The 14,954-nt window shown below is 45.0% G+C and overlaps 4 protein-coding genes across 4 annotated transcripts; 1 reads left to right on the plus strand and 3 right to left on the minus strand.

Moving 5' to 3' along the window:
* Positions 1-1,450: 1,450 nt before the first annotated feature.
* Positions 1,451-3,033, minus strand: PpBr36_02017 (uncharacterized protein; the record flags this gene model as incomplete). The annotated part of the gene is made up of 4 exons (XM_029889200.1): positions 1,451-1,760; positions 1,907-2,451; positions 2,741-2,760; positions 2,838-3,033. 4 exons carry the CDS (start codon positions 3,031-3,033, stop codon positions 1,451-1,453), a joined length of 1,071 nt encoding a protein of 356 aa, XP_029751920.1.
* Positions 3,034-4,056: 1,023 nt separating this feature from the next.
* Positions 4,057-5,329, plus strand: PpBr36_02018 (uncharacterized protein; the record flags this gene model as incomplete). Its single annotated transcript, XM_029889201.1, has 3 exons — positions 4,057-4,119; positions 4,929-5,119; positions 5,197-5,329. The coding sequence occupies 3 exons, from the start codon at positions 4,057-4,059 to the stop codon at positions 5,327-5,329; spliced, it is 387 nt and encodes a 128-aa protein (XP_029751915.1).
* A 1,999-nt stretch (positions 5,330-7,328) lies between these two features.
* PpBr36_02019 (uncharacterized protein) lies at positions 7,329-7,995 on the minus strand (the record flags this gene model as incomplete). Its single annotated transcript, XM_029889202.1, has 3 exons — positions 7,329-7,577; positions 7,616-7,767; positions 7,974-7,995. The coding sequence occupies 3 exons, from the start codon at positions 7,993-7,995 to the stop codon at positions 7,329-7,331; spliced, it is 423 nt and encodes a 140-aa protein (XP_029751914.1).
* A 5,461-nt stretch (positions 7,996-13,456) lies between these two features.
* Positions 13,457-14,604, minus strand: PpBr36_02020 (uncharacterized protein; the record flags this gene model as incomplete). Its single annotated transcript, XM_029889203.1, has 2 exons — positions 13,457-14,111; positions 14,150-14,604. Coding segments are annotated over 2 exons (1,110 nt in total), but the record flags the coding sequence as incomplete, so codon positions are not given.
* Between the last annotated feature and the right edge of the window lie 350 nt (positions 14,605-14,954).

Raw genomic sequence — 14,954 nt, forward strand, 5'->3', positions numbered from 1 at the left:
CCCCCCCCCCCTGGCCCAAACCGACCTTTTCATTGGCTTCCAAAGCTTTCCGCACCCTCCCTTGTTGCATTTTGTCGACAGAGGCTTTTCTTCGACAGCGACGCCAGGTCACAGAGATCTGGACTGGTTGTTACAGAAGCTAGTAAAATTAAAATCGGGCAAACACCCCACCCCTCAAGGCTGAGGTTTACAAAGGAGCGAGGTGGTCCTCATGGTTTCCCATTCGTGTCTTTTGCAATAGTCGTAACAGATATGAGGGCCCTGGTTATAAATCCGCAGGACCTGTACCAACTTTAGCTTGAGCGGGATCCAAGCGCAAGGCTCTATGACGAAGCGCATGAATTGCGTATCATGCATCTTCTGAGGGCTGCCCAGACCGAGAAGGGCGATCAAGACTTGGATCAGCGACGAAAAGACAACTATACCTAGACCAGCAAACGTGTTGCTTGGCGAACTAAGAGCATTGCAAACTGACACGCTTTACAGAATCTAAAGATAGAAGCTTATATAACCGGTTCGCCTTACGGAACTTATTCAAATCGCATCTTTTTCGCACAACGGCCATTTTCCGTCCTTACCATGGGTAGTGTTAGCTACAGCAGTGATTCCCAAAGTCGCTTCACTAGACAAAGTTTTATTAATCCATACTGAGTAGCCTGGTTTTGGCAAATTTATTTGATGTGCACTAGTCAGTCTAGCGCCCGACAACAGCAATAGAAAGTGGCTGCCTTCGCAGATCTTTTAGCGGAAAAAAAAGGCATTCTGCGACGGGACACCGTTCTGCAGTATCAATCACGAGCTTCAAAGGGCGTGGGTTGTCCTCAGTCCTCACCGACAAAGGTCATGAAACAGCTCGAGGCCAGCTTGACGACTTTGAATGGGGTCGCAGAGGTATCGACTGCATCAATCAAGAGAGTAAACCTTGCTAAAGCATTCCAAAACCCACCCACGGGTGCCCGAAAAGCTTATTGAAGGGCCTGCGGGCCAAAAACCCACGAGCCCATTTTTTTTTTCTACTGTGGGATCTGTATTCGTTAACCTAAAATGAATTTTAAAACTATATACCCTATAACGTGCAAATAAGCCGCGGGCCGTGGGCCCCCGCGGCGGGTTTTGAATGCCTTAAAACCTTGGTTGGCATTGAGGTATTTGATTTTTCTTTTGAAAATACGATTTTCGTTGCTGGCCATTTGGTGGTTTGAGATAGATTTTGTTTGTCGTCTGATGCGTCGGACCTGGGATGCAGTTACGGAACATGACATGGTCGCTAATCGGGGGAGAGCAAGAAATGGTTTAGAGCTGGAGAATCCCGTACGCTTTTGGGTCTTGTTTTTGTAAGCTTCTATAAAAGAGGGGAATCAAGAAAAAGAAAAAAAAAAACAAGAAAATATGCAAAAATAAAACGAATCAAGCCGCCGACTCTCGCTCATGAGTTTCCGAATTGCTATCGTCAAGGACCACGGTACGATTCCCCGCCGCCGCTGCCCACTCTCTCCTCCTTGTCGCAGTTGCTCGAATCTCGCACCCCCATGTTCAACATCTGCGTGGCATCTTCGTTGCGCTGCACGACCGCTGTGCCCAGTGTCATGTCCGTCGCCGTCTGAAGCCGACTTCCGCGGAGGAACTTGAGCCGTTGAAAGTATGCCGAAGGGGGGCTACCGGCAACCCCCGAAGGCGGCGGTGTTTGCTTGGTCTTGGCAAAGATTATGTTGATGGCCGGCAGGCAGGCACAGATGAGTCCGATGCTGACTTCTGCTGTTCTGTAATTTTTTTTTTTTTTTTTTTTTTGAGCAAGATTGTGATGTTAGTTTACGTCTGACACGAGGCACGCTTAATGGAGAGAGATAGAGAGAAAAGAGAGTTTCTGGATGTGGATACAGAGAGATAAGAAAAAAGGGCCACAAACCCAAGCAGATTAAACCTGACAAAGTCCACCGTCTGATCCTCCGACTCTTGGATCGACGTGAACACGACCACCAGCCTCACGATGCTAGCAGCCGTGGCCACTCCGCCCAAACCCAGCATGCTCCACACCTTGAGCCTCCTCTGCCACGGCATCCGCAGGCTCATGCTGGCCGGGATGGGGATCACCAGCACGGCCGTGTCGGTGATTGCGCTGATGATGGTGTCGGCGACGAACATGGCCCGCTGGTTGAGGCAGCGTGGGGCTGGGGCGCCGGGATCCATGGCCGCGGCCGGAGTCCAGAAGCCGCTGATCGGATTGCACACGTTCATCTTGAGGAACAGCACGGGGGCGTAGTAGAACGCCATGGCGCCGATGAGGAGAAACGTGAAGATGCGCGTCTTGCGGAAGGAGGAGAAGACGCGCGCTATGACGAGAAGAAGGGCGACTTTGGTGAAGTAGGCATTGAGACCGTAGACGAGCGTGTCGGCGTAGAGTGCCTGTGAGCGTTGTTGATGCATGATTTGGTAAATAGGGTGCTTCTTGGGCTGGGCGACAGAGAGAAAAGAAAACAACAAAATATACAATAAAAAAAAAAACTTGCCTTGAGAAAGCCCTCGTAGGACTCGACACTAAGCTCCCACACATGATGACCACCTCCGAATTTATACACTCGGAACATCTGTGAGCTNNGGGGGCAGAAGACTCACTCATGATTGCTGTGACACTATATGCAGTCGAAAGAACCTAGTGTCTCTATCATTTTAGAATCCATGGACACTGCAAATTGCGCAAAAGAAAAAGAAAAAAAAAGAAAAAAAAAATAGACAGACATACCCAAGCCAACACACAAATATCTACCGTCGCAACAAAATCCAAGTCAGCAAGTCTCGATAGCCAGAGCAGCCAAACATGCCGACAGTCACCGACATACAGTCTTCAATCAGGAACGGTGGAGATATGTAAGCCTTGACCAAGACCCGCATGGCGACAAAGGGCGTGACCACCGCCATGCCCGCAATCTGGGTCACAAAATTGATGGTGTAGAGCACATCTTCTGGCTGTGCAAAGTTTGGCGTAACTCCCGGGGGTGGAGGCGCCGCAGCTGTGATGTTGTCTCGTCTCTGCATCAATAGTTCCGAGGTCTTTTAGGGAGCGCAAGTTATAATGAAATCGACCCGAGGTCACATCAACAACAAATTCATTCAGCTTTTGGGCAAGCTGATGGAATTTTCATTGGCTACATGCATAATTGGGTCGATGGATTGACGTGAATACGATAAAAAGAAAAAAAAAAGGGGGGGGGGAAAGTTTTTCTGTCCTTTTGGCAATCTTGGCCGTCTGTTATGTATTATTCTAGGTACAGGCGTTAATTTTGCTTGCAAGGGAACTGCTTGGCGCCGCAGGGAATGCCCAACGGGACGATCACACGACCGACTTGAGCCGGGGAACGCAGTGATCATTTATGGTTGGCTGCGAGCATATGGCTTGCTACTGATAAGTGGGAAGGCTCTTGCAGAAGATAAGAAATAAAATAAAAATAAAAATAAAATAAATAAAAACACAAAATTGCGGGAACCGAGACTGGAAACAGCGCTAGATCCAAAATCGATTGCCGTCGGATGAAATAAGCTTCCAGAAAGTCGCGATAGGACTCGGTAACGAGGGGTCTCAGGCCATCATGAAACTTTGTTTTAATTGATAATTTGCTACTACACCCCAAAAACCCTCCCCCGACTAATGTAGTCTGTTTACATAACCACCAAGATGGCATGGATATGCTTGCCGACGGTGAACCAAGCGTCGTCATATCGAGATGCTTTTTTGCGAGGACCTGCATTGACACGGCGACTAAGTTGGATATTCAGACGTCTTTGTAGCTTTTCCATGAACGGCTAGATGGATGGGTCCTCTTGGTACAGGGAGGTCCCTAAAAAAAAAAAAAAAAGAAGGAAAAAAAGTTTCGGCCCACTGATGCGGCTCGAGGTAACAGTCGGCCCCGGGAAAGCGTGAATACGGTTGGAATGAACACCACTTGATGTCAGTTCAGTACGACAAAAATAAAAGAAACCAAGAATAGCCGTCTTTTTTTTTTTCTCTTCATATTTTAATCTTAGGTGTGGCTTTTGTCAGAGTCAGCTTTTAGCCAAATGATGAGGATATTTCGGCGCTCCCGCGTCTATCTCCAAATTGGCGCAGTGTTCAGCACCGGGGGGGTTTGTGAACTACTTGGAGAAAATTTTGGCTTTGTTGTCAACTGTTTTCCACCACTGTTTCTTGTCACTGCCGGCCCCATCCCCAATCGCCAATCACATCTTTGAATTGCCTAGGGCTCGACTCGTTGGTCCAGACCGATCCAAGAGGATTAGCTTACGATCCGACTTGATACAGCCGATCTACTCCGCCGTGCTCCCTCCAAAGGGTATTTATTATTCGCAGATTTTCGAGTATGCAATCGAGTGGAACTGTCGGCAGCGCAACACAGCCATACGACCAAGCTCAATCCTTTCATGTGCATCCAAAAGATGAAAGCTGAACATGTTATTGCGACTTTACATAATCGCCGATGTGATGTTTTTTAATTTTAATTTTTTTAATTTTTTTATTCTTTTTCTTCTTCTTTTTGGCGGCCTCACCGACTGCACTTTCACCTCCGCTTGAAATCGGCTGTATGCATTCCATCTTATTCTGGGCAAAGCTGAGCAGACAATGTTGCATCAGCTGCCTTCTATTGCACTTACTGTTCACGATGCGAGAACTAGGCGTCAAGGGCTCGAAAATGTATGAAATGGACGTAGACATGACGCTTGAACAATGTGAAAATGTCTGCTCAGTATCACCGCAGTAAAAGATATCTCTCAATCTTCTCAAGAAATCCAAGCGTGGCCATCACAACTGTTTCCGTCTGCTCTCCAAGAAACAAAAAGCACCCTCATTGCCATCCGTTGAACCCATCAAGAAGTTCCACCTCGAGCCTCTCAGCCTGAGCTCCGTGCTGTGTGCGTTGCTTGTCGTCACCCAATAGGCCGGCCTCACGTCTGCCTCGCCGGCTCCCGACCCCTTCTCTGTCCGCGACGTGCGCATGAACGGCACCACGCACGCCAAGATCGTCTATCATCTGGACGGCATCCGCACGCACGCTTTCCGCTTCGCCAGCAAGGACGACGACAAGATCGGAAACGCAAAGGGGGTTTGGTTGCGTGGTGCCCTCGTTTCGTGGCTTGGGTTCCCTGGCGGCGTGCGCCAGACGCTGCTCGCGGCTGACCTTTGGCGGTGCTCACCTGGCGTCTCAGGGATGGCGACTTCACCCAGGACCTCATCGACACTATGAACATGAAGGTGATGAAGGATGGCCCGAAGAAGGATGAGTTCGACTGCGCTTATGACGAGCAGCCCGGGACTGGCTCCGAGCAGAGAATAATGTGAGCGGGAGGTGGGAGCTGAGACGAGACTTGGATAGATGGGGTTTGCATGTACCGGCTGCTTTTGTTGGCAGATGCTATAGAGTCTAGATATCTACTATCCGCATGGTAGGGTTTGCTGAAATCTTAGTACAAAGCCCTTGCGGGAAAAATGAGTTGCTAATATCAACTGGTCGAGTACGTCAGCCTCCTCTCTCATCCGACTCTCATAGATCTTTTCAATTCTATTACTATCAAACTATTAGGTAGCCAATTGCCTTGGTAGAATTTATTCGGTTGATGGCGATTCCACTAAACTTTCTACTAAAACCGCCTTCTCGGGAAGCAAGGCGAGGTCTATCCAGAGGTTGGTAGCAGTAGAAATTCATAAATCAGAGCTTGTGGAGCTAACTATTGGTAGTGTTGGACGGTTTATCCTTCTTCATTCTTTGGCGCTATTTGATTTTGCGGCCGCGACTGATACTGTATAAGGATAGACAAACCCAGGCTTGATATTCACTAGCCCAGCAAAAAAAGTCCGAGTTGCATGGATTCGTGGTCTTTGTCTTCCCAGCAGGGACTGGCATTGTTGTCGTGGTAGGGGTGGTATTCCGTGCCCCCACCTGGTCCCCTCGCCCAGCTATGGGCAGCGAATTTGGGCGTCAATCAAAATTAGTAGTGATATCTATATTTGCAAAGAACAATGGGTTATGATTTTCTTGATATTTGTTTCTGTTATTACCCCACGAGGTTTAGTGTGGAAGAAATTGCTGGAAACAAGGGCCTGACTTGGGTAGAGCCACCTGAGTACGTTGAGCAACGCTAACCCTACCCGACCTCTCCATCTCGAGCTTAGCCCCCTTTGAAATAATCGAACCTTGAGCAGCAAGATCTACAGATCTCATGTTCAGTCTACTTAGGCAGGAGTTTCTAATGCTTTTGAAACCCATCAGGGGGAAAAAGGCGCTACTTGGATTATCCCTTCGAGACTATATATATACGATTTGTCCCGGATTGAACCGCTCTCCGCCCCCACAAAATTAACTAGCTCTCTTATAGGCGTGGTCGGAATTGAAGGGGTCGGATATTACCGTTCATGCCTCAACTCGTACACCACGAGCCAAATCAAGATTAGCATAAATTTTACGCAAGCTCTCTTGCTGTACTATTTTTCGAGTGCTAAAACTCCAGCCAATGGTGAAAATTTGAGCACCGAATAGTCACTAAAAACGGAACTTTGCACATAATATGTCATCTGTGAATCCAATAACGTTGTCGGCTAGGCCCGAGACGCCTTACTGTGTTTTGCATTTACATGATTGCCAGATGCTTTGTGAATTTGTGCTTTGCTTTCATGCAATCTACTGAACCTAACTGAACTTTAAATCAGCACCTAATACTTGATACATTGGAGACTTCCTGATTTGGAGTCTCCGCCATCTTTCCTGTAAATAACTGACCGGGCAATTAAATATTCTTTTTGAATTCTTGACTAAGCTGCTAAGCAACACACCAGCCTTGGTGTCTAGATACCTTCGATCTGGGCCCCAAAATCTCCTGACTTGCTCTAGCTCTCGTTGCGACTCAAACTCTTGACGTCGCGGCCGAATTCTGCACTGTTGACATTATTTTCGATGGACGGGAGGTTCATTTGGAGGAGCATTCCCTTTGGAAGTTTTCAACAAACTATTGTCGAAGGTCAAATATTGCATTATTTTCGTTAATGATTTGTGCCAGCCTGTCCAAATTAGGCTGGACAGCCCCCTTTTGGTTTGTGAAACTGAGGGAGGGAGATAACATTGTACCTTAGTACAAGCATTATAAGCCACCGGAATGTGCTGTCTAACTAAATATAGTTCACACTTTCTATCCAAGATACCCAAGGACAAAAACCTCAAGAACCTCATTGTCTTGTTTGGCGCTCTGATACGTACCAGAGTAACTGAAACCTGGTTTGGACATTTCGCAACCCGTCTCAGCTGCAAAGCTACGAACGAAGATGCCGAGAGCGGGTAGCCTCTCTTTTATACTCCAGATCGCTCCGGGGCGAAATTCTCAACCTCGCACATCCAGCTGCACGCATTATCACGAGAGACATGTTCTTTCATATCGAGCTTGCCAAGCTGGTCAGCCTCCCCCGTGTCCGCCATCCCGCATTTTGCAACACCGTCAGCTGAGTCGGATGTGGAACTCGCATCCTCATAATCGCCAGCACGACCGTGTCCAGCGCTATTGTTCATGTTGACTTGATGCGCGGGCCGCACGCCCCAGAACTGCGGCGTTGTAAAAAAAAAAAAGCGTCAGCGCGTACCTGCACATGGAGGACCAGGTCGCTTGGCCGGCCGAGCCTGAAGCCACCATGCGCACTATCAGCCACGGCACGGGCGTAGTTCTGTGTTCGCTCGCGCAGCCTGGTTCTGCTCCCGCCCCGCCCGCCCGGAGCACGTATCAGGCGCGCATGTCCTAGATTGCCGGTAATTCGAGCCTAATCTGGACCATTGCATTCTTGCTCAAATATTACTTACCCTACTTTGGGGCTGTTTAAATATTGCTTCATATATTAAATCGCTGTTTAGTCACTATTCGGAATGTTTAGGGGTATTACCTTTGTTCAATAGTCATTCATCCTGATTGGGGTTTGAATGATCTATATTTCCTCTCGGGGTAACTAAGCTGTTTTTGGTCAAACATATTGGCCTTCAACCTGTTTTTCAAAACCAAAGAGCAAAGATTGTTGGTGTTATAAACAGAGGTAAATGTTTGTAAAGACGTGGACTGATGAAATTATCTTCCAAAGGCTAGGACATCCCGACATTCATTTGTACTTCAAAGTTAGCCAATCGCTGCGCAATCTACAACTCAGCTTCGTAATTGTAATATACGTCAATCAGCTCCAGTAATCCACTGACTGACCCGAATCAATGCAGGAATTTGAGGAAGAGTGAGTTAAATCAAATGAAAGAAGGTTTTACCGATTCGCAAATGCAATCCGCACCGGGATAAAACGAATAAATCAAATCACTTTCTGGAATATTCTAGAATATTATATGAGTAGCGCAAATGCAATCAATGTGTATATTGTACTTAGTATATAAGCCAATGGCAATACCCGCAAGCTGCTATACAATTAAAATAGGCATGTACAAACGGCGCAGTTTTAAAAATTATAACTTTGAACAAATTAGTAAGCCTGACCATAGTTCTTTTGCTATTATTAAGACTTTGCTATCTAAACTTCGAAAAAGCTTGATATTATATATGCAGATGTTCTTAGAAAATATAATGAAATACCCACTTATAAAATAGCAAACTATAGTCTTTATGTGCTGACAGTCTAAGCTTGAGAGCCTTAAGCTTTGTGGTAAAAAAGAGGAAAATATATCAACAAACCGACAATAAAAGTAGTACTAGAACAGTGGTTTTAATAAGTCGTTTACTATTAACTATAAAATAAGTGCAAAAAGCGTTGATATTAAACCACAAAAAGAGGATATGCGACGAAGCTTTTACAAAATAAAGTTGGAATTAACACTGTGACACTTATACTAAAGTATTGAGTAGCATAATAAACGGTAATCGAACATAAAAAGATATAAAAAGGTTTACTCTTTTTTAAACTATATTCAAGTATGTTATTTGGTTTACTAACGGAAATGGTCTTTATATAAAATGAACAATAGGCTCCCAAAGGTTGAAAGGCTACAACGGCTCGTATGCCGCTCCTACAATATCCGGGAAAATAATAACAAATATTTGTAGGACTTTGACTTATTTAACAACTTAATGGGTTAATAGGAGTGCTAGAAAAGAGGCTTATGTTCTAAAATACATTGTAACGTTAGTATTAGTAATTTAGCCTGTCAGACTTAACCTCCTTCACTTCTGAAACAAAGCATCAAATTAATCTACAGTTCTTTTAATTTGCTCCTTCGTTAGTAATACATACTGTGATGTTCATGCCAAGTATTATATTTAACCTAATTGAAAAATGTATCTTCCATTTACTCTACATTTACAAGTTCATTCAAGTTTCAAAGCAACTATTATCATGCCTTCAAAAGTTTAAGTTATACTTGGGGAGTTACCCACTAGCTTGCCCCATAAATAATCCAAAAATTCGTTTGTTAAGTATCACAAGCTTTGGGCGGCGATTAAGGTTCATGATAGTTTAATATAAGCAAATCTAAATAAATAAAACTAATCTTATTACATCAATTTTTATATTCATAATTCACGGGGTTTCAACTGAACAAATGCCCCAGATGAGGTTATCAGATTTTAAAGGGTATTTCAATGGCTCTAGCTTTTTACATTTACCTCATTTGCGAACATAGAACAAATGCGTGTATTTTGCGAAGGTAAAGCAGTGAATTGTGAACAGAATATATAAATAACGGAACCGGGGTGGTCTAAAGTCTTGAAATACTATTTAGGTATAGCTTCTATATATTTTATACTTAGTAAGTAGCAAATCCAAGCTAAAAACTTCTGTATCCTCGTATTCCCCCTGTTTTAAAGCTTAAGCGTCCTCTTAATCATAGGCCTTTGTCACCCCGGCAGAGTGTAAATTTGTACAAACTTTGGATGGTGCAAATATTAAGAAGGGCAACCCCTGTCGCGTCTTGTTATTTTTGGACAGTTGCTTCATCATTTCCCCTCGTACAACTTTGATTTTATTATGATTACATGCAACATTTGGACCCTACAATTACAACACCTACCTCCAACTCCTTACTAACGACCCAATAAGGTAATACCTATCATCCGTGTCACGGTAAGCTCAGCAGGTTTATATATTTCCTTTCTCCTCGTCAAGGTCAAAATTTCGTCGGTCAACTTCAATAGCCTGATTGCTGATTTTGAAGAGAGTTTTCGGGGCCGACCGCTTAAAATCTTCACATGTGATAGGTTAATTGAGTTATTAATAGAAAGAATAACCATTAATAATCAATACGGGGACTCTACCTAGTTTATTTATATAATATGCTTACCGCATGGGTTCTCAGAACAAAGTCAAATCTCGCGGGACAAATTCAATGCAGATTAGTCTGCTATAAATAGATTGATATATAAACAGGAATAAACGTCATTACTTTATAACAGGTTTTCTGTTTATACAAAGCCATCCCTGAAATTCTCCTGCATTTGTTTTTTTTATTTCAAGTCTTACTTTCCTATATTACTCCGTTACCCTTGCATTCAATTTATTTGCACGATTATACAACTTCCTCACTTTACAAATCAAATATCAACATCATGCAGCCCAAAAACCTATTAGCCGTTATCGCTACCGCTGCGACGCTTTTACCAACCGTTTACGGCCTTAAAAAGTTTTGCCACTACGAACTTGGCTGGAATAACACAACTAAAAGATATCGAGTAGAAGCTGGCGTCACTATTGGTGTAACTCCTCGCGGATTTCAGGTTATTTTTGACGAGAATTGCCACCCACATTACACAGATAGCGAGATATGGATTAAAGTGGACCTAGTTACCTACGGACCATAAACAAGGCGGATTGCGGCGGCCCGTTATAGCAACCAATCTACGGGCCCCAAGCTGTCGAAAACGAGACATGAAGCAGCCTATTACTTCAAGCTGGGGACGGGTTTAGAAACAAATTTGGGTGTGTACAAATTGATCCACACCGCCTTGGGCGCTAGTGAGCTGCTTGTCATTTCAATCAGCTGGGTTAAGACCCTGTACGGAAACGACAATAGCAGAAAGTAGAAAGTCTGAGCTCGTTATTTCTTCTACTGTGGTTTGCCCGCCACGGATGACGTTTGAGAACGGATGAAAACCAAGGTTTGGGTCAAAGTAGTTGCCCAGGCGTTGCGCATCAAAAGTCGGGTAACCGAGAATACAAAGATGAAAGTTACCAGTCACGTACGCGATTGTATAACCGAAACTAATGATGATACCAACAACAGATCTGATATTAAACTTTGATTACGCGTAGGGATCTGGGATTTTGATAAACAATTACGGCTGATTATCACGTTTGATCATTTGTATTCTGGCTATTAAATGTAAAATCCACATGGTTGCGTGGATCCCTAGGTTCCGCAAAAACATGGCACCTGAATCCTACGTGCACCTTTTTGATTGAGAATCCCAACCCAATTGCGACAGCTAATATCTCTCAGAGTCGCTGACAGAGCAACAACAACAGCAACAAAGACACTTCAGGAGACAATCCAAATCGGAGTTTGATCTTTGCGGAGGATCCCAGCGAGGAGCTGGACCGTCGCTCTGCATGTTGTAAAAGGCCTCATCGATTTCGGACCTGACACTATACCTGGGGCTGCGCCATCCCCCAGTATAATAATATTCGTCGTTTGCGAAGTAGTCCTCATGCTCGTTACGATAGTGTCCGCCCCCGTTGCGGCGGCGGCGGCCAGCAGCGGGGCGACGCCGGCCAGGTTTTCTCTCCCTTTGGTAGTATCTTTTATAGATAGGGACGCCTCCTCCAGAGACTAGAGCTGCCTCTGCAGCATCTTCTGAGCGCTTCATGACTGCGCCGCTCTCTATATAAGTCGAGTAAATGTTAGCGGTTTTCTTCTTTTCATTGTATCACTTCTAGCGTATAATATATGAAGACCATAACCAGGGTTAGGGCACTATGTGTACCTACCACCATTATTAGGTCTGGCGCGTTGCTTTGGGGTCTGATGCTGACCGCAAGTAATGGGTTTGGTCCCCGCAGGGCATTTACCATTTGTAAGAGGCACAGAGCTCTTGGGGCAGCTGTTGTTGTTAGTAAATTTGAAACATTCGACAGTTGTAGAACTAAACTTGGCAGGAAATTCAGCTGTCGTATTTTTTTTTTTTTTTTTTTTTTTTTTTTACTTACCTTACGTTTGCACAACTTGCGCCAGTATTGCCTTTGTTGCTTTTGTCCGTCGGGCTAGCTACAGAGAGCGAGACGAGGGATGCGAAGATGAGGGCATTAGCCACGCGCATTTTGGTTTAGAGAGCGTTGGTGCAAAGACGGAACTGATTGCGAGAGGCTGCTCGTTTCTCAAGGAAGAGAAATAAACCAGAAAGCAGGATAGTCAATGAATGGAAAAGTAAGGAAAGAAAAGAGAGTTGGTTGTATTTAGAAATGAAGCTTGTTTGAAAGAAACAATTTGCCAAACGCATGAGACTCAATTGGAGTTATATGATGTATGCTAATTCTTTGAACTTGCATAAAATATATCAGTCCAATTGCAAATTTTGACAAAAACTAGTTATAGTACGGCATAACCGTAAACCACTTCGGGCTAAAAGAACCAACGTAGTAATACACTTCACTTTTCAAGACTAACTGTTATATTTAAAGTAATAGCACGAGTCGTGGATCCGTGCTATTCACAGGATTTGTCAGAACAAATCACGTAAATGAGTCATTTTACAAATCATTAATGCCAAAGTCTAATAATGTATAACAACGTCTCATTATAGTTTGTGTGGGATACCTTCCCCGCAACAAATAACAAATGCAAATACACAAATGACGTACGAGGCTGGTAGTCTCCCATGTTTTAAATGAAACTGCTAAATATCGGACTCAATAGTATGACAGATCATTCTTCCACAGTTCCACCACCTTGCCGCATCTACTCTATCAAATCGCGCTTTACTTCAACTTCCACATTGATGTTCATACATACTTTTGTATAATAGTGTTTTGGTTTGTTCCAGGAAAACCTTTTTTTTAGAATTGCTCATAGGCCGTGTTGGCGCGCCGGGAACTGGGTTTGAGGTAAACAACTAGTGTGTGGAATCGCCGTATCTAATGATCTATTTCTGTTCCGAGAGAAAAAAAAAAAGGAAGCTTTTTGCACCCTGTTCCCAGCAGCCTTAGACAAGTGGGACAGACCACGTGGTAGAGGTTGTGGATGCAGCTGCTGGGATTCGTCGTTGCTAACGGAACGTCTATGAGTCTGCTGCATGTTTTTGAATGATTATCCACTGATTGTCCACTCAAGCAGAGCCCAGATTAGTTTCCAACCTTTGTCAAGTTCAGCTCGTGAAAACCAAACGGTCCAATACCGACTGCAACAGGAGAGAGTTGCATTAAACAGAAAAGCCTAGTTTTGCTATAAAAGCCGATGTGCTTTATACATCTGCCATGAAATCCAGAATAAACCTGTGCAGCTCCTTGGCACTATGCGAACGGCACCCGTTCAAGGTAGCGGGAGGACCCTGTCTGGGGCCTCGTGGCAATTTGAACAATCCGTCTCGAGAGCTGCTCGATGGCAGGGATGTTGTTGGCCATGCCTAGATATTTCCGGCAGTGAGGGCTGGTTCTTCCCAACGCTCGTTCCCAAAGACGTTTCCATTTGGTTAAAGCTTGTAAGAGAGTTGTCGACTGCCGTGGCAGCGACAATAGTGACTTGAGAATTGAAGATGATTGGTTGCAGAGCTGTCTCACATGTCTTCTTAGCAAATGCTCCAGAAGGGTAGGGGGCCCACAAGACAGGTTGATGACAGGAGGTAACTTACCACATATTACAATATGCAGCTCAAAGGGGATCAAGCTTTCCATCTCACAATCATGGTTCTTTGAGGCACCGTGCAGCAAGCGCGACATGACGCCCTTCAACGAAAGCGAACCCGCGCCATACTCACGTCTTAGCAGCCCGAACGCGTGTCCTGAATCTGCATCCCACAGAGCGGGATTGCAGGGCAGCGAACCAGACATTTCCGGCATGGAAAATACCGGTGGGTTGTTGCAGCACAGAGTAGCGAGGCCATCGACCGCAAAAGCCCAAGTGGCAAGTCTGATGACCTGCTCGCGTGTGCACAAAAAGCCGCCAGTCCTCATTTCCAGGCGGGTAATGTCGGGGTTCCCACGAACTGTAGCCTCCTCAGCGCCGTGACTATCGCAGGCAGGCGTTCCGTCACAGCGATGCGATGGATGGCAGAGTCGCTGATTGATAATGTTTCCAACCCGTACATTAGCAGACTAGCCTGGCATAGCTGAAGCCCTTTGACTTGGTTGGCCTGTGAGGAAAGAGGTGCATCTGTATCTCTCAGAAAAGTCTCTAGTCTCTCAAAGACAAAACCGTCTGCGACATGGTAGAGTTTCCGGGCCTCTTTTATATTCTCCAAACCGTGTCCGGGACGATATGAATAAGTCGCACCAGTGAGTGCAACAACCATAAGAAGGGGCAGCGAGACCTCCTCGAGGTGGAAAGTCGGCCAGTGTATTAGCGGGTACTGGTAATGTCGCTTTCGACAAAAGATGATTGCAAAAGCCTGCACATTCCAGACAGTGAAAAACTGACGAGAAGCGACAGGGTTGAAAGGGGGACCTTGACAGCAACGGTTGGATATATATATATATATATATATATATATATATATATATATTCATAAACTGCAATTATCAGTCAAGGCAATACCTCAACCGCGACATCCGCCAACTTAGTGCCTTCACCCAACGCTAGGCAAATGACGCAACGGTGTGGATCCGAGAATGAAATTTCATCTGCCGGGATCCTCAAGATGGGGAAATCGCATCTTGAAATGCGGGGGTTTGTTTTCCCCCATCTCGTCGGCGTAGCATTGGCATTCGGAGAGGCGGTGATCAAAACAAACATCCTCCCTTCAGAGCGGTTTTTTTCCATTTTTTGTCTTCATTTTCATGATCCATCCCCCCC

The sequence above is a fragment of the Pyricularia pennisetigena genome, chromosome 2 (genome assembly GCF_004337985.1).
Source record: "Pyricularia pennisetigena strain Br36 chromosome 2, whole genome shotgun sequence".
NCBI lineage: Eukaryota > Fungi > Ascomycota > Sordariomycetes > Magnaporthales > Pyriculariaceae > Pyricularia > Pyricularia pennisetigena.